This window comes from Poeciliopsis prolifica, unplaced genomic scaffold, assembly GCF_027474105.1.
Source record: "Poeciliopsis prolifica strain line A6 unplaced genomic scaffold, Auburn_PproV2 SCAFFOLD027, whole genome shotgun sequence".
Lineage (NCBI taxonomy): Eukaryota > Metazoa > Chordata > Actinopteri > Cyprinodontiformes > Poeciliidae > Poeciliopsis > Poeciliopsis prolifica.
This window is the reverse complement of record NW_026562402.1, coordinates 7,028,854-7,051,202: the sequence shown is the minus strand read 5'-3', so window position 1 is coordinate 7,051,202 and position 22,349 is coordinate 7,028,854. Positions and strand designations below refer to the sequence as shown.

Genomic DNA, 22,349 nt, shown 5'->3' with positions numbered 1-22,349 from the left:
TTGTTCCCTTTTGTCACAGTTAGACTGGAGATTTTAGCTGATACAATTCCAATTCATTTCATTTCAAATCACGTTTTCTGTCCACAAAACGGAAATCTATTATGGTGCCTTGCATTAAAAATGATAATAATAATAATGATGATAAAAATCTTAAGATTGAGAATCACAAGGATAACAGACCGGAGACAGGACAGCACATAAAGCAAACAGAAAGTCCCATCTGGTGTCCATGGAGTTGACAATTTCACCCTATGCATGGGTTTCTCTGCAGGTACTCCAGCTTCCTCTCACAGTCCAAAAACATGACTGCAACGTCAATTACCCTTCAGACTGAGTATGTGTGTGAAGCATGGTTGTATTCCTCTGTGATGCCTTGTGACGGACTGGTCACTGGTGCCGGGTGCTCCTGCATTTTGCCCTCTCTGTTTTATTGTGGAGAGCTTATTCTCTAGGTTTATCTTAGCTTTGCCTCCATTTGTAGCTGTATGAGAATTGACCAAAAGCGGTAAGAAAAACTAAGAGCTAAAAGAAAACCCAAACATTTAGCGATTCCTGGTCAGTGGAGGTCCGTGCGGGAATGTCCTTTCTGCAGAAAATCAACATCCCTCTTTCAGTCATTGCAAACTAAAAACACAGCTTTCTGATAATAATTCATGTGCTGGATAAAAGACATTTTTAAGAAAAATGAAGGAATTCTTTGTTTTTTTAAACTCAAATCCCAAACTCCGACTCTCAAAGTCAGTGTAGAAAGATAAATTTTAGGTTGCAGCAGTCTGCGTGCTGCTTTTATCTTGCTTGTCTCAATCTCTGACAACCCTAATGTCAAGAGTTGGATATGTACACTCCCTCACAGTCGTGTTGCTCCTGTCAGTAAACCTAAACCTATCACTGGGCAAGAACTCTGAGTCATAATGAAGCATACTGCAACTGTTTTTATCAACAGACAAGTTGAATATTCAGTAGGTGTGGTACTGACAGACACAATAAATGTAAATAATGAAAAAAAAGACGTTGCAATTGCCCAACAGGAGTCATTTGAAGTCCAGCAAGTTTCAACTTGGGTTGTAAACAGATCAAACTTCCTTGTTGGAAACTCCTAAAGAGTTTGTTTGCAATTTTAATCTCTTTAAAATAACTGAATGTGTTTCTACCCTGCAATAGTCCTGCTGGAAGCAGTAACTACCTTTAGAAAGGTTTCTCAGTTGGGTGTTTCCGTTGTCAGCACCAACTTCCTCTGCTGGTATATTCATTCTTAATAAGTGTGGCAAGGACTCAAAGCAGAGTCTGGCCCAAAATGTCACTTCTGCAGATGTCACCTCATTGCCTCATCTGCTCCTGAAACACTTTGTGCCTCAGCAGCCAGATGTTTTATTTGGGGATCTGGATTTTAATAGAATAATGTTATTATACAAATTTCAAGCTGAATAGCATTATACATACAAATGTCTCCAGTCCAACATGTGGTTACAGATGTAATTTATTATCCCAACCATCTGGTGAGGGAAAACAGTGCATATTATTGTGAAAGTCTAACCAGTTTGATTACTGGTCTGCAACAGACAGCAGTCACTGTTAGACAGCAACCTTAAAATCTTATTTCTGCTGACCTCTACTGGCTTAAGTTCTAACTTTACTGCAATGGTTCTGAAGGATTCTTCTCCTTTATTTAGATATTTTAATGCATCACTTTTCAATTACTTTCCCTTATTTTGGTTTAGACAAGAGCTCCAATGTTCTTCACGCCTGGATGCCTAGCTGAAAACTTTCTGAACCATTCTTTGTCAAGTGCAAAAGAACAAACAATTCATTATTAAATTGTTAAACCCTGAAAACAAAGTGCAGAGAAGTGTCTAAATGCCATTTAATTTAGGATGATAAATGGAGCATCCATTTGTTTCAAAATGACTAAGTTATAACTCACTGTGTTCTCATTCCCAATAATGAATGACTCATCATACCTGGTTTCAATTAACAAAGAATGTTGTGGATGCAAATGACTTCTACGGAACAATAGAAAAAAATGTCTTCCTGCTCCTCTTATTGCACACAGGAACATAAAAAAAAGAAGCAGGAATTGATCCAGGACAGAAAATTAGCTAAAGTATTTTTCTGTCACATTTTAGTACTTCTCGCCACATGTGATGCTGGTTCTTGTAAAAGGACAGAATGAAAACAGAACATGTTGCCACGTGACAACCACAAACCTCCATGCTTTTTAGCGTTTTCACGCACAAAGGAAAGCATGAAAATAGATAAATAACCCAACAATTCAGATATGTATTTGTTTCCCCAGTTTTTATTCTGATTCTTGTGCAGCCATTTCCCAACAGAAGTCAACTAATTAGTAAAAAGCTTTATACCAGATTCTTTGTAGAGATAGTCAGTAAACAAATTCCATCATAAAAGCTGTTAAACATTAAAAGCAGAGCTGGCTCATAAAACAATGCACCGTGTTTTGGAAAATGTGCACAATGCAGAGATCTTCAGCTCAACTGGGTGGATCTGTTGAAAGGATCGGTCATCCACCCATTAAGTCTGGCATTTTAAGCCATTAGAAATCTCACCGGGAATTTGCCACAAGTTATGTGAGAAACAGAGAAAACATCTGGTAAAAGGTCTTCTGATTGGATGAAACCAAAAATTGAACTTTTAGGCTTATAGCCGCAAAATGTGTGTTGCAGAGAACTGAAAACTTACCTGCTGGTGAGAGAATCATGATTCTTTATATTCAGCAACACTGATGGGATGATAAGTGAGACTAAATACAGGACAATCCTGGAATAAAACCCTTCTAGAGGTTGCTACTGACTGGGGTGGGACACCATCCATTCTGATATCACATGTTCACATGTGATGTTGGAATAGTCAGATCCAGACCAAAGTCAAGGCTAGAAAATGTATGAAGATGTATTTTCAAAGCGGTCCCTCATCTGGCTGACTGAGCTTTAGCTATTTTGAAAAAGGAAAAAAAAAGAAATGTTCAACTAAGCCGGTGGAGATGTGGACCAGAAGACTTGCATTTGGACCTGTAGTTTCCACAAAGATTTGGCTCAGGAGGAATGAATTTAATAGTCATGCTTTTCAAATTTTTATTGGGAAACAGAACAAATTGAAAGCGATGTGTCGTTTTCGTTCCATTTCTCAATTATAAGCTATGTTGTGTTGGTCTGTCACATAACATTTTCTAATGAGCTAAATTGACGCTTGTGACTGTAACGTGACAACATTTAAAAAAGCTGAAAGTGCAGAAACGTATGTCAGTTTCTTATTGTTCTAATTAAAGCAATGTGCAGATTTTCATCATCCTGAGAGGGAATTTCTCCTCTCATGCTGCCCGATTTTCTGATTTGGCCTGTAATTAATGCAAATTAGCATTTAAAAAAAAAACATATGTTTGCTGGTATTTATTTAGAGATTAAAAATCAACACCTTATTGTACTTGTAAGCAGAAACAAAGATATATTTAAGTAATAAACAAATCATGGCCCAGACGTTCTGATCAATACAGTATATTTACAACATGCAGAACAGTAAATAATACTTATTTCAAATGCGAGCACCTATGGAGAAAAATGTGTAGGTGTAGCTTATTTCAGTATAATGATGCTGAATACATTTACTTCAAGCAAACACATTTTGTAGAAAAAAAATAAAAATCTCCCCTTTAGATTTTTTTTCTCTGTAGGTTTCCCAAAAGAGGATGTCCCGGATTTTTCCGAAGCTCTCTGGAAAAAAATCCTCCTGCAGAGTGTCTGTCACTTCTCCATAACATCCTTGATCACTTCTCTCAGGACTCAGAAATTTGTTCCCTTCAACTCCTGCAAAGCAAGAAGGACACGGAAAAAAAATTGAGAGCTGAAGAAGAAGTCCTTGTACGGAGAAGGAAACTTGACTTTCTAAAATATGTTCTCAGTAGACCTAATATCAGAGTTTAATGAGGAGGAAAACCGAAGCTGCTGCTTGAATCTGTGACTCAGCATGAAACTGTCTCTGAAGTAATGGGTTGGAGTTAAGTTTTAAATTATCATCTGACACTCTCGGGTTGTTTTGAACTTCTTAAACTGCATTTCTAATAGTGAGCCTTTGAAGTAAATTTAACTGCTTGCGAGTTTTTTTTTCCATATGTGTGCATGTGCATGTGAGTAATTTTATTGCACAAAACACCATAGGTGTGTTTCTTTCATATCGCCTTTGAAAGAAACACATATTGCCTTTCATATTTCAAAGGCAATATATAAAAGAAACACATGCAGGGGGGCTTGCATGCAAAGTTGAGCAATAATCTTCCCAATTGAATCTGACTTTTTCTCTCATTGTCGTCGTATGCATGCACACATAGTTATTTTAGTGCTGTTCTGGGTGTAAGTCAAATTGATAGCCATTTATTTTATTAATTTATCTATTTTTTTTTTTGCATAATTCCTTTTTCATAACAGAAACATAAGGCCACATGCACAACACAAACGCAAGACAGAGCACGGACAAACAAAAGCGTTTGCATTCAAAGATGAAGGCGAGCATGCACAGGTGTTTAATTGTGAGGATATCAGCACAAATGCAAACACAGCCAACGCCAGCCTTTAGCTAGGCTATTTATGTGTTTGTGCTGAAGTCAGGGACGATATTTGCTGTCCTGGTATGCAGTGGAATGAAGAGTAATCTTCTAGCAAACAGCAAAGATTGTCCGCTAAATTGTACACGGGAAGCTTAAGTAATTTAACATCAAAATTGGCCAAATATGCACATTGATTCTGTGTGTTTAATTTGCATTCTTGGTCAAGCCATTTGGACATGGTTGGGATAAATGGGCCGAGCAAATGGGCCACATATTTATCACTGTTCATGGGGAGAAAACTAATGCATCAGTTTTGCAACACAGACTGCTAAGAGGAACTGAGTCACATTCCCTTACTTCAGTCTTAAGTTAGCTGGGTATTAAAGTCAGCAAATCTTTAAGTACCACATGGAAAAGGAGTCTTTATGAATGTTTATAAATGTTGTCATGAAGTGTTTTTCATTAAATACACTTCGTATATTTAATGAAAATACATGATGTGTACATCTTTTAATGCATATTTGTATATTTTAATTTAAATATGTACTAAAAGTCAATTAAAAGTATCAACTAAGCATCATTTGGTACATAATTTTAACTTTATGCAAAGATGCATTAAAACTTACATTAAAAGTCAATTAAAAGAGTCAACTTTGCATTAAAAGGGAGACTATTTACCGAATGACACTTCATGACAATAGTCATAAACATTCATGAAGACTGTTTCATGTTCATGACAGGTATTATGTTTATGACAGTGTCATGTCAGTCACAACCCTTAAAATAAAGTGTTACTTGAAATATTTTAGGAAATATGTATGTTAGAATGAAAGCGGATGATTTATGAGAGTAAAATATTATATTTAAATTTCAAAAATGGTTCCTAAAAGTGGTTTCTATTTTCTTTCTTAACCCATTTTGCCTCTGGATGGACCCAATGTCGGTCGATGTGAATGCCTGCTCCTACCTCTTGTTCATATTCTTCATCATACTGATTCTTTGTTTTTTTAGACTGACAGTACAGGACCGCATCATGGATGGAGTTGAAGAGGCAGGACTTCGTCACGTTGCTGCTGAAGAATCCCCCGGCCTGGAGGCTCTCCACCACGCCGCCTAGGCACAACGATAACATTCAGAGCTCAAACGTTGCACTAAGAAGCAAGAGAAGCTGAAAAAGCACAGAGCAACTAGAAGGATGCAGTAGAAAGAAAATCTGCAGAGAACAAACAATAGGAGCCTTTTTCTCTTCTTCGGTGAAATGTGCCACATTATACGAATGCATAAATATTTTTGGCAGCTCTATTGTAGGGCTAAACACTTTAAATAAGCCATTTTTCTTATCAAGTGCTATCAGCTCGGTGCAGGTTAATCAGTGCTGCTGATCCTTTGAAGTAATCTGGATGGCTCCCATCTTTCTGTACCAGCAGATTGTTTGTCCCCCAGAGATCCGTGGGCTTTTTTCTCTCTATAGCAAATCAGGTCTAAATTTATCAACCACTACCTAAATATAAACTAGGGGTAAATAAATAAAAAAGGAAATAAACTGATACACCAGATTTCGCTAAGGAAATGCTTATTTTCTCATGATACCATAAAAAAAGAAAATAAACTCCTATGTGAGTTAAAATTGGCTGCGTGCGTCTAGAATACAGTTTAATAAAAGAGAAACCAAAATATAAACCCTACATGCTGACAAAGTCTCCTATAGAAAACACACCAATGCAATTTATGTAAAAAAAATATATATATGTATATGTATAGATATATATTTTTACTTTCAGTTTGACCAAAATTACTACAGTTATTTGGGTCCTGATTCTGATTACACTGGTTTGTATTCTGGTGACAGACAGTCCAAAACCTGAAGGCTGGACTTACTTTGGCAGCAAGCTAAAATAACCTCAATGTCGATCTCTCCGTAGTCTCGCCGAATCTGAAACAGAAGCACAAATGTCTGAATCATTTATTTAATCCAGTCCACAGTAACTGAAGTATAAATGACAGGTAAATACTGGAGGAATGGATAAAGTATACTTCACAAAGGTATGAAAAATGCTGGTTTAAAGTTAGAGAATTTATGACATGTTGGTGTGTTTCCATCATGCTGCCCTGGGCATTTATCCCCTGGAACCTCTTCACCCTGAACCTCTTTGCTCCCTGAGGCTGCTTGCTCTGATGTTCGGCTGTTTATGCTAATTATGTCTCTTGGTACTGGGAGGGTTGATTCTGCTTAGTCTACTGCCTGCAGGAAAGCTGCTGAGTGTGTGAGAGAGAGTTGGAAAAAAATGAAGAGCAGGGATTTTCAGCAAGAAACTGGTACCCTGTGAATATTTCACACTAGCTTTACTCCAAAATGTATCTCAAATCCCAAGATACTTCATGCAAAGGTGTCACTAACAAGCCTTATGAATATCAAAAGGACATCTGGATTTGTTCCAGTTGGTTTTTAATAGTGCTTACAAAGGGCACACTGATTGCAGTTTTTTGGTCGATCACTGATGACCGATTTTTAAGAACCGTGAACTGCCGATTGCAATTTTGGATGATGATGATTTTCTTTTTTTTGTCTAAAATAACGCTAAATATGGCAAGAAAGTCATCGAGTTGGCAACAGTGTAGACATGACCTGGAGGGTGGGTCTGTCAGCCAACCCTCTCTCACAACATAGCAAAATACAACAGTGGTTAATTTTCACATCTTTTGCCAATCAGATCTCCCAATATCAAATGAAATCGGAGCCGATTCATCGGCCGGCTGATTTATTGTTGCACCATAGTGGTTACACCATACAACTCAATCAAAATCTCTCCAAGAAAGAGTAAAATGAACAGATGATTCAAAAATGGAGTCTAAGCAACATATTCTTCAAGAAAGCATCTCACAGCAGCTTGACAACATGAAGAGGTAGAAACTGGAACAAGTAAAACATAAATTCTGTCAATCAGAAATTTCTACCAGCTCCCTACAAAGGATTTTTTATTTTTTATTTCTGTGGTCAAATTCAACCTTATGTTTCTGATCTTACATGAACATCTTCTGTGGAGACACAAGAGGGTAAATACAGGCAAGGAAACTTCTAAGAACAGTTTCTAAAGAGTAAAGGGATAACTTGGCCAATAGAGGACTAAACTTTCTAGTTTTTCTAATCTAAACTTTATTGACCCAAGAAATTCTAGTCTAAACAAGCTGAAGTCATAGATTTCCTTATGAATTCAACAAGAGGCAATGACCTTATGTGCTGCTTGATTTCTAAAAATATATTTTAATAATCAATATTTTGCATTTGTGCCTTATTTTCTTACACTTTTAATTGTCTTGACGCCAACTGTGTCCAGGAAGTTCACAGGGCTCAGGTCAAGGATAATGGCCTTTGGCAGTGAGGGGTCAGGATCGTTGTCCACGTCAATGACAGCGATGCTATTCTGGTGCTCTGAATTTGGCTCCTCCTGCTGGATGGAAGGAGGAACAACACAGTTAAGGTAAAAAAACAAAAGTCAATCATCTCCCACAAAAAAAAGTTAAAACTGGGGAAACTCCAGAGTAGGAAGATCTAGTAAGGCAAAAATCTTCTCTGATAAATAGTTCTTTCATTTTTTCAAACAACCTGTAAAGAGTTTTTCTTTTTAACTTTGCTCACCATGTTGGCTTTATTCTTCTTGAGCTCTTTCTTCGCTTTCTTGGCCAGTTTCTTTTCATGCCTCTTTCGTTTGGCTTCCAGTTTCTTCTTTATCGACAGGATCTTAGTGATGTCCATGCCACTCTGAAAGAAACAGCAAAGGAAAACCATCCTTTAGTTTATTTTAAAAGCCCTGTTGATAGGTGAGATCTATCATAAGTCAACAAAACACAGGTTTTAATATGTAAGTCAAGAGAAAAATAGCCTGAAGGATTTTTGCAATATGCAAGGTAAACATAATAACGAATAAATATGAACTTTCGAACAAGAAAAACTGGGAAGACAATTAGATAAACAAAATAAATAAATAAGAAAAACACCTGCTGATATTTTGCATTTTGTCTCCTGCAGGAATGTGAGTGATTTATGTATGCATGATGTTGTTTTCTTTATAACCAAATTCTGGCAGACAGATGGGAGGCAGAATAAATGCAAACATTAAAGGTTTTATGCCCAAAAGAAGCCCAAACACAGCAATCAGTCACATACCAGAAGGAATAGTTGTCCCTTTTCTCATCAAAATTAGAGCTTATTATTCATTTTAGTTTTAAACGTAGACACTAATTACGCTTCATTAGCTTTCGAGTGCTTTTTTTGTGCAGATCATCATCTCTCTTCTAGCATTTTTCATTCATTATAAAAAAGATGATGAAATTGTCATTTTCAGATATTAATCATGTTAAAGCAATCACTTCTCCTCTAAGGGTCATGAAAACAGATTGTGAACAACACTAAATTCCTCTATTATCTCCAATCAACTGAGTTGTCCAGAGACAAAGCCGGACCAGGATTTGTCTGGTGGCGATTTCTCACCCTGTAAACAATCCCTTTAGCCTGTGCATGACGGCTCAATGAGAGCTTACATTAGTGCCTCCGAGATAAGAAAGCAAAAAAGAAATACTTTGGCTTTGACATGCTGACATTTTAATGAATGAGACGTTCCATTATCTCCTTCCCTGATTCAGTCTCTGCACCCCTCTCCGCTCCCGTCTGCTGGCATCTATTGTCCACGTTCCCTCAATTTGTCTTCCCATGTGCAACAAGGAGACGTGAAAGAAGGAGGAGGAGGATGAAGATGAGGAGGGAGAAGAAGAAGAGGAGGAGGCAGAGGGTGTTGGAGGAAAAAACTTAAAAAGAGAGAAGAAATTAGAAGGATGGCATTTTTAACAATGTCTGTCACGGCTGTGATGTGTGAAAACGGTAACGTGCCTCATCTGTTGTTAGTGTGTCAGAAGTGATGTTTGTAAAAGAGAAGTTGATTGCACGGAAAAATGTGACGAGATGGATTGCAGCTGCTGCTGGTTCTTCTATTTTACTTGCATATTGCACGTGTGTGTGTGTGTGCATATGAGTCTGCTTGGTTCATTAAATCAGGGCTTAGTGTCCGTCATGGTGACTCTGATACTACTTTTGGGTGCAGACACATTAATATATCAGCATGCATGATTATGAGTGTTTTCCTTCAGGGAAAACAAAAAAAAAAAAAAAAAAAGAGAGAGCGTATTTTGTCATCACTTTTCAAAATATTAGGGCTTGAAGTCAAGTTTTGAATTCGGAGCGGCTTGTCGCTTTAATGTTGTGTTTGTGTTCGTGCTGTCACCTTTTCTCCCAGAGCTTCTTGGTACAGCTCAGCATTGGCAAAGTAGAGGGTGGCAGAGGAACGGAAGATTAATATTCCTGGCACTTGCTTCGCCTAAAACCAATTAATGAGGTAAACACAGAAAAACATTTAGTAAATGCTCCAAATAAAGTCAGACTATATCTTAAAGCTGATATTACAGCAAATATCCTATATTTGCACAATATTTTGTGCAAATACAATCTGGTTGTTGTCCCACTAAGCTTGAAGTGATAGCTTGTAACTTGAATCTGGTGTTAAAGTGTATTAAAAAAGTATTAACACCCATCAGGCTTTTCACATTTTGTCAGTATACAAACAAAATGTGATTTATAAATACAAATCACCAAATAATGTGAAACGTTTGTGCACAGACTCACAAGAGGCAAACAGGCCAACAGCATGGAGGTCACGGTACTGACTTTTTCCATGCATAAATGTTAGTTTTGCACTGACTTGCTTTTTCTATATATTCTCAATTTATGAACTAAATCTCAATAAATGTTTCTGTGAAAAGGTCTTTAGAATTTACCTTGTCATAGTCTTCCACTGGCTTGTAAATATCAGTGTCTGCCACCTGCCCTAACAGAGAGTACTTGGGTCTGAAACACACACAAAACAAAGAAGCGATTGCCAAACTGCACTTCATGGTGATGAAACATGTAAATGAAGTGCTTGGTACATTTCAGATCTATGTTATTGTGTTGCTTAAAAGGAGAAAAAACATTCACCGTTTCCTCTACTACCGCTTAGCTAAGACTCTCTCAGGAGGTGTAACATTTCTAATCCTTCATATATTCAGACTCTGTTCTTCTCACAGCTGTGTCCTGAAGATGACAGTGAGCATGGAGAAGGCGATGGCAGCAGCCAGTCCCAGGTCAGGGTTCAACAACACAGTCAAGATGAAGGTGGCCACCCAGACCAGCTGGAGAAACAGAGAATTATATTTGAGGACCCAAAACAAAACAATGGCTGTTTAATAAAGTATGAGGTTTTAGTAACAAAAGCTATGAAGAAACACTGGAGCTTATGCAAAAATGGCCCCCATAAGAAAGTGATTGGGAAGAAAAAAAGAGAAAAAAAAAACAAAAAAAAAAAAAAACACAAAGAGATGTCTCATGTTTTCCCTTAAAACTCCTATGCAGTCACTAAAATGCTGTGAATTGGCAAGACTAAACTGGAACATTGTACCATAACATGTGGCATAAAACTAACAAAATTAAGATTTTGGAGTCGTTAGTTAAAGTCCAGACTCAAATGCGACTGAGAAATTTTTTAAAGCCTTTGTTGATTAAAAGAACAATATGATTTAAAAACTTTGATCTTTGATAATAAAACATTTACATGTATCAGAAAACATAAAAGAAATTCCTGAAGGGGATTTTTTTTTAGCATGGTTCAGTTTAATGCTCTCAGAGCATTAAACTCTGATGTTTGGGGATTCACATTAAACTAGCAGAAAAGTAGGAGAAATGTTGAAAATGGAGAATACATAACAAAAAAGTGCAAACATTTCATCAAAACAAAAAGAAAAAAAGTAAAGAGAATCTGTCTTTGCTAATGAACATCTTCCTTGCCAACATTTTGGCAAACTCACCATGTCGATTTTATTGCTTCTCCACAGAGCGGGGATGTCCAAGAACTGCTTCATCATGCCATGGAGATTAACGAAGATGATGGCAGCCAGCACTGCCTGAAAAAACAAAACAAAAACAACAAACAGAGCAATTTGTGTGGTGTGCTACACTGGGTTTGATGAGCTCAGCACTGGAGTTAACGGGCAGGCAAAAGGTAACGTGGACATAAACTCAGACATTAAAATTTATTTTCAGGATTTTAAAGGACTGGCGTGCTTTATGAACGTGAACCGGTGACCTAACAAAGGCCCGCGCATATTTGATGACGAAGTGAAAAGCATTAGGGCAGGATAAAATCATCCCAAACCTTTCAACCTGAACAATCTGGTTGCATTTTAGAGCACAATCCTCAGCTGTGAGGTAAATCTCTCCTGAGCCAGGCTCGGAGCGGGCCTTGTAATTCTGAACACATTCCTGCTTGGCTCTGAGTGTGTGTTCACCACTGTGTGTGTGCAAACACACATGCGAATACCTTGGGTAGATCTTCAAAGAGAGAGCCAATCCAGAGAGTGATGAAAAGGATAACCACTGCCGATAGAGCCCCAGCAACCTGCCGCGTACAGAAAGGGAAAACAGGCACATGATGAATGGATGGAGACGAAGTGAAAAAGATCAGAGGAAAAACATTAGAGACAACTTTAAAGAGATTAATGAGGCAGCGATTAGCTGTGTGAGCTGAGGAAGGGGGAAGAATTAGTGAAGCATCAGTAAATGTTCATGTTTTTGTTTTTGTCCAGGGGGCTGGTTGGTTAATAATGACATGGGCTTGAATAACTCGTGGAGTTCTTTAAACGTTTCTAAATCTGTCAAGGAGACAAACTGTAAATACTGGATAACATTTCTGAGAGTTTCTTTCTTCAATGTGTTTCCAGTTTAATTTAAGAAGCTAAGACTTTCCATAATGGTATTGAACTTCAGATGGTGACATATTGTCTTGCATCCACCGATGAAATGAGTAAAAATCAATTGAATAAATGTATCTTAACATATTTGTTTTACCTCACTCTGCGTGGTGAAACGATAAACTCAGACCCTCATCTAACTTTGGTTGCCACAGTTTTGAGTGTTTAAGTCATTTAAATGAAACACTGACCAACATTTTGATGTACACTGATGGCACTTAACAAATTGCAGTGTTTCAATTGTCGACTGTCTGTTCTGTGACTTTTAATTTTTGTGTTTTTGTGATGTGAAGCACTTTGACCTGTCTTTTTTGCTGAAATGTGCCATACGAACAAACTTAATTGATTTATTTTAACTATTAGTCTGAAAGTGGTAAGCATCGGCATGTAGCTGTCTTCTTGCATCAGCTCACATCTGCCTTCAGTTAAAAAGTATGTTCTCTTCTGTTTCCCATTTTGACTTGTGGCTACGGGACATCAGATCCAGACAGGGAAACAGGAAGACATAGATAACTCATTGAACTTTCTTAAGCACTTTCATCAACTTGAAACAGTGAATCAAAAGACGATTCAGAAACATTTACTGGTGCTACTGGTTTAGGATCTATAGAATTTTTTATAGTTTTTTTTCTTTTAAAAATGTATAGAAATTAAAGGGTGCATAATTTAACTCTCCATATCACAGGTGCTGATATTTGTGGAGGGCAAATTACATGATGCAATGTGAATGAAACTAAATCTAATTTAAATCTATATTGGTCTTCAAGAGGTGAAGAAAGGCCAGAGGTCAAAGGTTAAAGTAGAATTTTATGCCCTGAAATGGAAGAGGGAATGAATAACCTATCTGGAGTTATCATGCAACACTGTTTAACACGTGCTGTATGTCATGAACACCGTTCACAAGATCTAATAGGTAACACATTGTGTGCTGCAAACCAGACACAGACTTTTTTTTTTTCTTCTGTCAGGGAAGGTATTGTTTCTTTTTATAGCAGCAGAATGTCAGATCACTTTCTAAACACGTTACAACTGCCTTCAAGAAGTAAATATTTAAACATTTCACTTTCATATCTAGAGTGTTTCCTCTCTTCAGGTGACTCATGCCTTTTTCTGTTTTGGCAAGTTATTGATGTTAAAGTTAAATCTATCATGTTGTTTTATAAAACAAACTTGTCCATTTGACTGTTCATTATTGTCTTTGTTCTCCTGTTACTCGTTGCCAGAGACAAGCACATTTTGCCTCTAGATTTTAGCTTCATTTCTGAAGGAGCTGAATGGAACATCAGTATAATCTCACAACATTATGACCACCTCTCTAATAATGCTTGTAGCCCCTCCGTCCCCGTTTGCTGCCAAAACAATTCTGACATATATCGACTTCAACAGACTCCCGAAGGAGTTCTGTGTCTGGTACTAGCAGCAGATTCTTTAAGTCCTGCAGGCTGCCAGGAGAGGCCTCTGTGAACCAAACCTGTCTGCTGCACAGTTTTTTTAAATGTTTGTTGAGGAAAAGTTCCTCGTTTACACTGCCAAGACATGGCAAATCCACTGAGGTTGGCATGTCAGGCCACTGTACGGCGCTGTGATTTTAGAATGTCACTGAACATGCATGCACTTTTGACCCTCAGCTTCCACCTCATTTGGAAAATAGCAAAACAGTATCTAGTCTCCAATGATACAAATGCTAATGCAACGTTTATATGTTCTGTTTCAGAAGTTGTGTAGAATTCGAGGCATGCATTGCAACCTGGGTTTTTCCTCCGGTGCTTTCCTGAACCAAACTGCGAGACATTGAGCAGCTGATGGCAAAACACTGGAAAAGTCCTCCAATTGAATTGCTTAAGCCAAGGGCGATTAGCTCCTAAAACAAAAACAAAAACCCAAGGCTTATGCAATACAGTCAATAGCGAAACACATTAGACATTATTGATCGGTCTTTGGTCACACTACCTGGTTGCTGTCCACTTTGTAGCCATATTTGAGTGCAAATATTCGTCCCAGGGAGATAGCGATGCCATAGCCTACAACAGCGAGTGCAAAGGCATCCCCAACCACCTGGCCAAACAGGGACATAGCAGGTAGAGCAGGTGGCTGGAGACTGCCAAACAAAGATGGCGGACAGAAGAAGAGACATTACACACTCCTCTTGTACAGAGATGCCAAGTAGTGCATGTGTTTTCCTCACCCTGAGGGAATGTCTCCCACCACATCCACTCCATATCTCCTCTCCAGGTTAACTTGCCAAGAGATAACTGTTGCTATGATTACCTAGAAAGACAATAACAGATCAATTAAATGGCCTAATTAGTGTTTTAAGTGATGCAAACCTTCTTTAGTACTTACAGCAAGTAGCTCCATGGGCAGGGGCACAGGGAGCTTTTTACTCAAATATGCATTGAGCTCCTTGGCAAGAATAAGGGCGACAATGGACACGATACTGACCACCAATGTGCCGATATTTGTCTGTGGAAGGAGATAGCAGATCTCTAGCACCGTCTGAGAAGGAAAAACAAAGGACTTTCATATCATCTTAGAAGGTTATGACCTTACATATAGAAATAAAAGTGTTTTTCTTACATAAATCAAGGAAATGGGTCCACTGTATCTCTTTGGGTTGATACCAAAGGCATATTTCAGCTGAGAAACAATGACGTGTATGGCAGCTCCAGTTGTGTAGCCTCGGACGAGGTTCGGACAGGTAAGTTACCACGAAGCCAAATTGGACCAAACCAAGCAGAATCTGCACACATGGCAAACAGAAATCTGAATGTTTGCAATCAGGAAGTCTTGCTAACGTTTTTACGTTTACACGGATTTGCTTGCAGCTGGGTTGGAAGGCTTTAAGTTGAAATCCTGCTCTAATCTTCATTGGAATTGTTTAAATTAAAAAAAAAATGATTCAGGATCCTCTTAGGGTGTGTTTTTTCTATTTTCTGCCCTTGAATCAACCAAGATGTGGCAATTTGGTGAATTTCAACCCCATTTGTCTTCCAATTGGGGAGATATTCAGTAGTACGAGGGCAAAAGACATTCAAAGCACAACATTTCCCTGAAGTTGCACAGCTTTCTCCTAAAGATAACGTTTTTCCAGAAAGGAATTGTTCTGTGATCTTCACCTTTTATACAAAACGAAAAACCAAGAACACATAATTTTATTTCCACTAAACTGTGTTGTTTAAAACATGTGTCTTGCAGGAAATATTTTATGAGCTGATGGTAGATAATCATCGTCCAGCATTCACTACGTGTAAATGAAGTTGCAAAGTATGCTTTACAACGTACCTGAAACAAGCCTGATATAAAAGTGACTGCAACAGCTATGCGGACCCGCTCTTGATCCCGGGAAACGCTGTCGATGATGCTGGAGTTGGTCACATTGTCCCAGATCTCAAAGTTAGAATCTGGTGCCAGGCGGTCAACCACCCCTCCTATCATTACGCTCATCACCGCGTATGTTCCTGAGGAAGGATGAATCAATTACAAAACATTGATCTTAACAATTTAATTGCAGCTCTGGCTCTTCAATCTTAGCCTCATTCTCTCGTGTTTTGTAGCCTCAACGGGTTTTCTTCCTGAATTTTCTTCCATCTATCTTCCCCACCCACTCTCAATCCGACCCCAGCCGTGTCGTTTTCCACCAACTGGGAATGATTAAAAGCAAACTTGAGGGATTAGATTATTTCATTCACTTCTAATGAGAAAGAAGAGAAAGTAAGAAAGAAAACCTCAGTCCCCTATAATTTTTAACATAATAGATATTGAAATTAGTCAACCTTAATTTTCGTCTCGCCCAAAGCTCATCGAATCAAGAAACATGTGTCCCTTCAGACAAAGTTTAATATTTTAGCCACCTTCAGTGCCAAATATCTTGTTTTCAAATGAACATTTCAATATTATGAATACGAAGAGAAGGCAGCCTGTTTATTTGTTCAACAATTAAAGTGAAATAAACCTGCCAAATAATTAACAAGGGCTAGCGCATATCAGTAGCTCAGGTATTGAACTCCTACTTTAATGACTTTTATCAATCACTGTATTCTTCCAGTCCACCTTTGGATGCCAGACGTCTTTTAAGTCCCTATGTTCCTTTTATCAACCTTGTTTTATTGCTGTAATAGAACAACAAGTGGTAAATCTCCAAGACAAGATCGGTTTCGAAATAGATTTGTTTAATCACAACCTTTCTGCTATTACTGTCAAATTCCAAGAGATGTGATCATTTTTCTGTGAATTGGATCAGTTGCCACTTAAATTAATGGGCCAGTACAACAAACCTACCAATCGAGATGTGCTTCGATGTGCCAAAAATGAAGTAGATGAGAACTGGATAGAAGGAGGAGTAAAGACCAAACACTGGAGGAACAGATGCCAGCAATGCATAGGCCATACCTACATGGATGCAAACACAAAGAGAAATAATAGTTTCTGGCATCCTAAGACTTGAATAAAATGCTTTTTATCATTGTAGAAAGTAATTGAGTTCTAACCCTACTCATCTCAAGAACTTGAATGCAGCAGAGAATGAGTTAAAGACCAGGGCTTGCTACTCTTTAGGAAAGATTGTGCTGAAAACTGGTTGTTTTCAGGTCAAACCAAGAGAAAAACAAAGAAAGCTTGATTTGCTCATTAGAAGTTTGACTGCATTGCTACAAATTAACTTACCATCATAAACAAATAATTTATGGCTCAGTCTTTCCCTTCTGATTCTGCAACCAACCCCACCTCCACCCACACCCACTGGCGCTCCGTCTCACCCTGTGGGAGCTGCATGATGCCCACACTGATTCCTGACACCAAGTCACCCAAAGCGTCTTCTCTGAAAGCGTAGCGAGGCAGCCATGACGCAACAGGAAACGTTCCCAGCATACAGTTCTTCACCCTGGGTCCTGTACAACTGAGCGTGTTGAAGTGACAGAAAGAAAAGACAAACAAACAAATATTTAAGTATTTCATTTTAAAATTTGCTCCCATGTCAACTGGAAAAGCCTTTGTGTTGATTCAAGCTCATTTGGGATATTGACTCATCATGTTTTCCTCCATTAGAAGGACCAGCTGCCTTTAGTATTAAGTAAATCACATAAAAGTCACCAAACTTGGTGAATTTGATTCAAATGTAACTTTTCACATCCTCACTTGGCAGGATTTGTGATTCCTGGAACATGTGACTTTGCAGCTGCATTTATTTTTAGAGACCCAGAGTGTAATATGTTTTCCACAATCACGTGTGTTTATTCCTGCTTTCTGCAGAATTTATTCCTGCAGAAAGCAGTTCTCTGAGTGTTAAAGAGTCAAAAAAGTACTTTTATGAAGTGAACAACTGAGTTAATGAATGAAAAAAAAGTTTCAGTTTCAGGCATTTTCCAATTTATTTAAGCATCCTAAAAATTATTTTTAAAAGATAAACAATGGTGTTTAGTTTTTCTTCTGCTGTCGTTCCTCTTCAGAACATGGAATACTGTAACTTTGAGAGGCCAAAGCTAATTGGAACAATTTACCTTGAAAACATGAAAACATATTTGGAAGGTAAAACCTTGAACTAATCACAAAACTTCAGATGCAGAATAAATCTACATATTATTTACATATGATAACCCTTTCACACATCATCCTGAACTGGCTCATTCATAATTAAAAGCTCTTTTCTTGCATGTGTGTAAATGTTGACTTGCATAAAGGCTTTGACATTAGGCTCCAATAAGGGATTTTATGTTTTGTTAAGGTTCAGTGAAACCTTTTCTCAAACCTGGAGGCAGACAGTCCAATTAGACCAGTGGCCCACAAACAACTACTGGCGAAATGCATCATGAAATAATTCAGTAAACAAACCCCAGCATTAGATTGGCTAACCTGCTCTGCAGCTCCACTTCAAATCTATTAAAATGAACTCATTTTAATGCAACTCGCAAAATAAAACCAATTCATGTGACCATGAAATAATTACCTTTAGTATTTCCATACGTGTTTTGTCAAATAAAATACAGATTGTTATTAGTGAGAATAAGATGTACGTATTCTACATAAGTAAGTTTTAATAATTTGTTTCCAGTTTTATTTACTTATTGGTGGAAATGAGTTATAAATATCTTGAAACCCTGACCTACAGTCAAATGAGGCAGAAGTAACTAAAGAAGCTGAGGATGTGCCACTTGATACGTCTGATGGGCGAAAGAAAGCAATTAATTAAGAATTTGAAAAATGCTTGCTTTTTGAAACTTTGTATTTTTCACTCAAGTCTTTCCGAGTGGACATGCGCTTTTTGACATGGGAGGGATATAAGCAATGGCCTGGATTTACCTCACTGAGTCTTTTATTTTGTCACACAGAGACGGTTTGGTGTCGCTCTTCTCTCCCATCTCATCCAGATCGCTTTCGTCCAGGACGTCCCTGTTGACGTTGTAGGTCACTCGTCTTCTTTCCTCCATGGCTCCAATGAGCTGCCAGCAAATTCTCAACTATTATTGGAAAACATTAGAGCCATATCGACGGTCCCGTACATATCGAGGCATATGTTATTGTAGTGTTAATGCTGTCAAGGAGTCAAAGCTTCTCATCGTTTTTTTAAAGTACAGTTGAAAGGCTTTTCTGTGACTGACATTTTATGACTGCGTTATTGTTTCTGACTGATTCATTGGTTTGAATTTGAAGTTATGTAACTTGGTGATAAAATTTTCTTCTGAATCTGATCAGAACGACTGATGAAGCGTTTTTTTTTTTTTTTTAAAGTTTGTCTGACTGGTTTGCAGCAAAATATGAGAAAATATGTTTTGAGACCCCAGCATTTGATTGGTTAGTTTAAAATGCAGTTTTCTATTTCAAACTTGTGATAAAATAAAACAAAATAAAATAATAAAAAAAAAGCTAATAGTTACCTTGGTGTATTTCAGTGAAAAAACAAAGATAAAATTCCACTCTTCAGCTTCCACGCTTATTCACAAATCCTGGATTCCTTTGAAAATCTGATGAGAACCATGCAGGTTTGTTGCTACATAATACAAATTTTTCTATCTGGTCGTCTAGTATTGTGTTCAGAAGCTCCAAATCCCAAAAATAATCAGGCCTTTAATACAATGTTTTTAAATGTCTATTTTCCACTGAAGGCTTCCTCATAAGTCATACATTTGCACTTTTCTCTTTGTGGGGAATAAATCCAGCCTGAGCGCAGAGATGGTTCCTGTTGGACAAATTCAGTCTGCTGCAGAGTTTTCCATCAGCTCCCAGAGTCTCACAGCTAAATGTCTTGGAGGATGTCACTTGTACAACTGTGGACTCGCTGCTCTTCTGTTGTGGCTTAAGTGCCTCAGGAGAGAACTGATATGACACCAGACTCGGTGAAGGAGAGTCGGAGCAAAGTTCTTTGAAAGCAAAGAACAAATGGACACAGAGGAAGCAGAGGTAACTGTTGTCCAGGCACGTTGCATGTGTATGTGTGTTTTATTACTAACTAAATGAGTCAGCTTTTTTAACACAGCAACCCCCGTTTTCAGAATTTCAACAACTCACATGATGCAAAGACTATGTTTAAAAGAATATGAAAAAGTAAACCAAATGGGTGTGAATTTAAGGACATATGAATCTGCAGAATTTATGAAGCACTCTGTTAAATATGCAAAAGCTCTTAGATGTGTTTTGTTTGTCATTATTTATGATAAGATTAGCGTGTAATTTCCCTTTTGTCAATGGTGTCCTTGCTAATTTGCTTTTACAATTCTCCCGAAGGAATGTGGAAGCGCCTTTTAAATAACTGACATCGCTTCCCAAACAGGATTTAGACTTATTCACTCCAAGAGAGAAGGATTAATATTACTAAATTCTACTTGCAAAATGAATACGCAGAAAGCCGAGAGGCATGCTTGCAATTAAATCAAACGACTTCCATTTGGAACGATGTTCACTGTAAAATCTTTTATCAGCCACACATGTTGCGAATGTCTCCATGGATTTTTTATTCCAAGTTTCCACATCAGTTTCATGAGGAGTTTCACCACTGCCCCGATGCTGCCACAGAGGCCACATGAACGCACACGCACACAATGTTTACCCACTAATTTATGATTAGCCTTAATGATTGAAAGGTTTAATCGACACATGGTTAATGATCAACCTCTTCAAGGGGTTCATCTCAATCATTGAGACATTTCATTTAGCTCAGGTCCACTCATGGTCAGTCACAAGGCAAGCATGTGTGAAAACATCCAAAGAGTTAATTAAAATTAAATAGTGATGTATTTCTTTTTAATTGTGTGGGTTTTTTTTTTATAAAAAAAAAAAAAACAGATGTGCAACGGCATTAAAAATATAGTTTGGTAATAAGGTATGAATTTTAATAGTAGTATAATTCTGAAAAAGCTAACTGAGAACTAGTTAGCTTTTTAACCTAACTCGCTTAAAAAGCTTACCTGCCAACAAGTAAGTTCATCAATCGATATTTGTAAAAAAAACTGTAGTGTATGTCTGTCCTGTATGTTTGGACAAAAGTAGCTTATTCTTTTTTAATAATTATCAAAAACTCCTAATCTCTCTCTGTAATCTCTCACCTTCAGGTGAGCAGACCAAGTTCTGCACCGGTGGCTGCATAGTTCTGTTGGAGGAGACGGTTCTGGAGTTTTCTCAGCGCTCCCGGTCAGTTTAAAGTCTTCTTTTGGATAGTACATGTGGCCCCTTGATGTTTTGAATTTGGCTCATGCTGATTTGACTTAGAACTGGATTTGTTTCTGTACGGTAAAAAAAACTAGAATATCACCCATGTTAGCGTCCTGTAATTGTATTGTAATTTTTCCACTCGTAGCTCTGCCTAATAGTGACACTGGTGTGTTGGAAGTTTCCATTTCTGGGAAGATTTCAGTTTGTGTCACAGGTGACAGTTCAAGTTAAATGAAGGAAACTTTGACACCACGGGGTTTCCCAATAGGATAATGGCCCCAAACACAAACAAAAACTGGTTTTGGCATGAATAAACGTTAACCTTCCAGAACTGACTAGACCTTCAACCTTGCTGAAGATTTAACATCCCTGCTTAAAAAGTAGCACCTCACCAAAATAACAAGCACTCTCAGTGACCTCTACCAGCTCTCATGAGAGTGGCCAAATATCCACCAACAACCAGAAGCCAGATGATGGCTGCAGAAAATGTGCCTTATTAAAAATATTTCACCAAATATCAATGAGGATGTACATATATTTTTACAACTGCACTTATTTAAAAAACTGTTTTGTACTTATTTTCACTGTGTATTAAATATAGCATCTGTTTTTATGTTGAACTGGATAAGGTGACCTTGGGGGTCAAGAAAGGCGCCTACAAATAAATTATTATTATTATTATTATTATTATTATTATATTATTATTATTATTATTATTATTATTATTATTATTATTATTATTCAGAGTTATTTTTTCCTGGAGCGATAACTACATAATAAAGTATCTATCTATCTATCTATCTATCTATCTATCTATCTATCTATCTATCTATCTATCTATCTATCTATCTATCTATCTATCTATCTATCTATCTATCTATCTATCTATCTATCTATCTATCTATCTATCTATCTATCTATCTATCTATCTATCTATCTATCTATCTATCTATCTATCTATCTATCTATCTATCTATCTATCTATCTATCTATCTATCTATCTATCTATCTATCTATCTATCTATCTATCTATCTATCTATCTATCTATCTATCTATCTATCTATCTATCTATCTATCTATCTATCTATCTATCTATCTATCTATCTATCTATCTATCTATCTATCTATCTATCTATCTATCTATCTATCTATCTATCTATCTATCTATCTATCTATCTATCTATCTATCTATCTATCTATCTATCTATCTATCTATCTATCTATCTATCTATCTATCTATCTATCTATCTATCTATCTATCTATCTATCTATCTATCTATCTATCTATCTATCTATCTATCTATCTATCTATCTATCATT

General features: G+C 37.4%; 1 protein-coding gene and 1 long non-coding RNA gene across 2 annotated transcripts; one reads left to right on the top strand and one right to left on the bottom strand.

Annotated features, from left to right (window-relative positions):
• Positions 1 to 2,993: 2,993 nt before the first annotated feature.
• Positions 2,994 to 19,703, bottom strand: slc26a6 (solute carrier family 26 member 6). The gene is given in 21 exon segments (XM_055048656.1): positions 2,994 to 3,818; positions 5,523 to 5,668; positions 6,434 to 6,488; positions 7,858 to 8,004; positions 8,193 to 8,315; positions 9,832 to 9,924; positions 10,382 to 10,451; positions 10,668 to 10,774; positions 11,447 to 11,542; positions 11,959 to 12,036; positions 14,136 to 14,249; positions 14,339 to 14,486; positions 14,574 to 14,656; positions 14,732 to 14,884; positions 14,966 to 15,074; positions 15,076 to 15,128; positions 15,671 to 15,846; positions 16,667 to 16,777; positions 17,143 to 17,282; positions 18,683 to 18,822; positions 19,258 to 19,703. Coding segments are annotated over 20 exon segments (2,154 nt in total). The 5' UTR covers positions 18,811 to 18,822; positions 19,258 to 19,703; the 3' UTR covers positions 2,994 to 3,794.
• LOC129371834 (uncharacterized) lies at positions 9,858 to 11,956 on the top strand. Its single transcript, XR_008607205.1, has 3 exons — positions 9,858 to 9,942; positions 10,670 to 10,726; positions 11,474 to 11,956. It is a non-coding gene; the product is annotated as an uncharacterized LOC129371834 (long non-coding RNA).
• Positions 19,704 to 22,349: the final 2,646 nt, after the last annotated feature.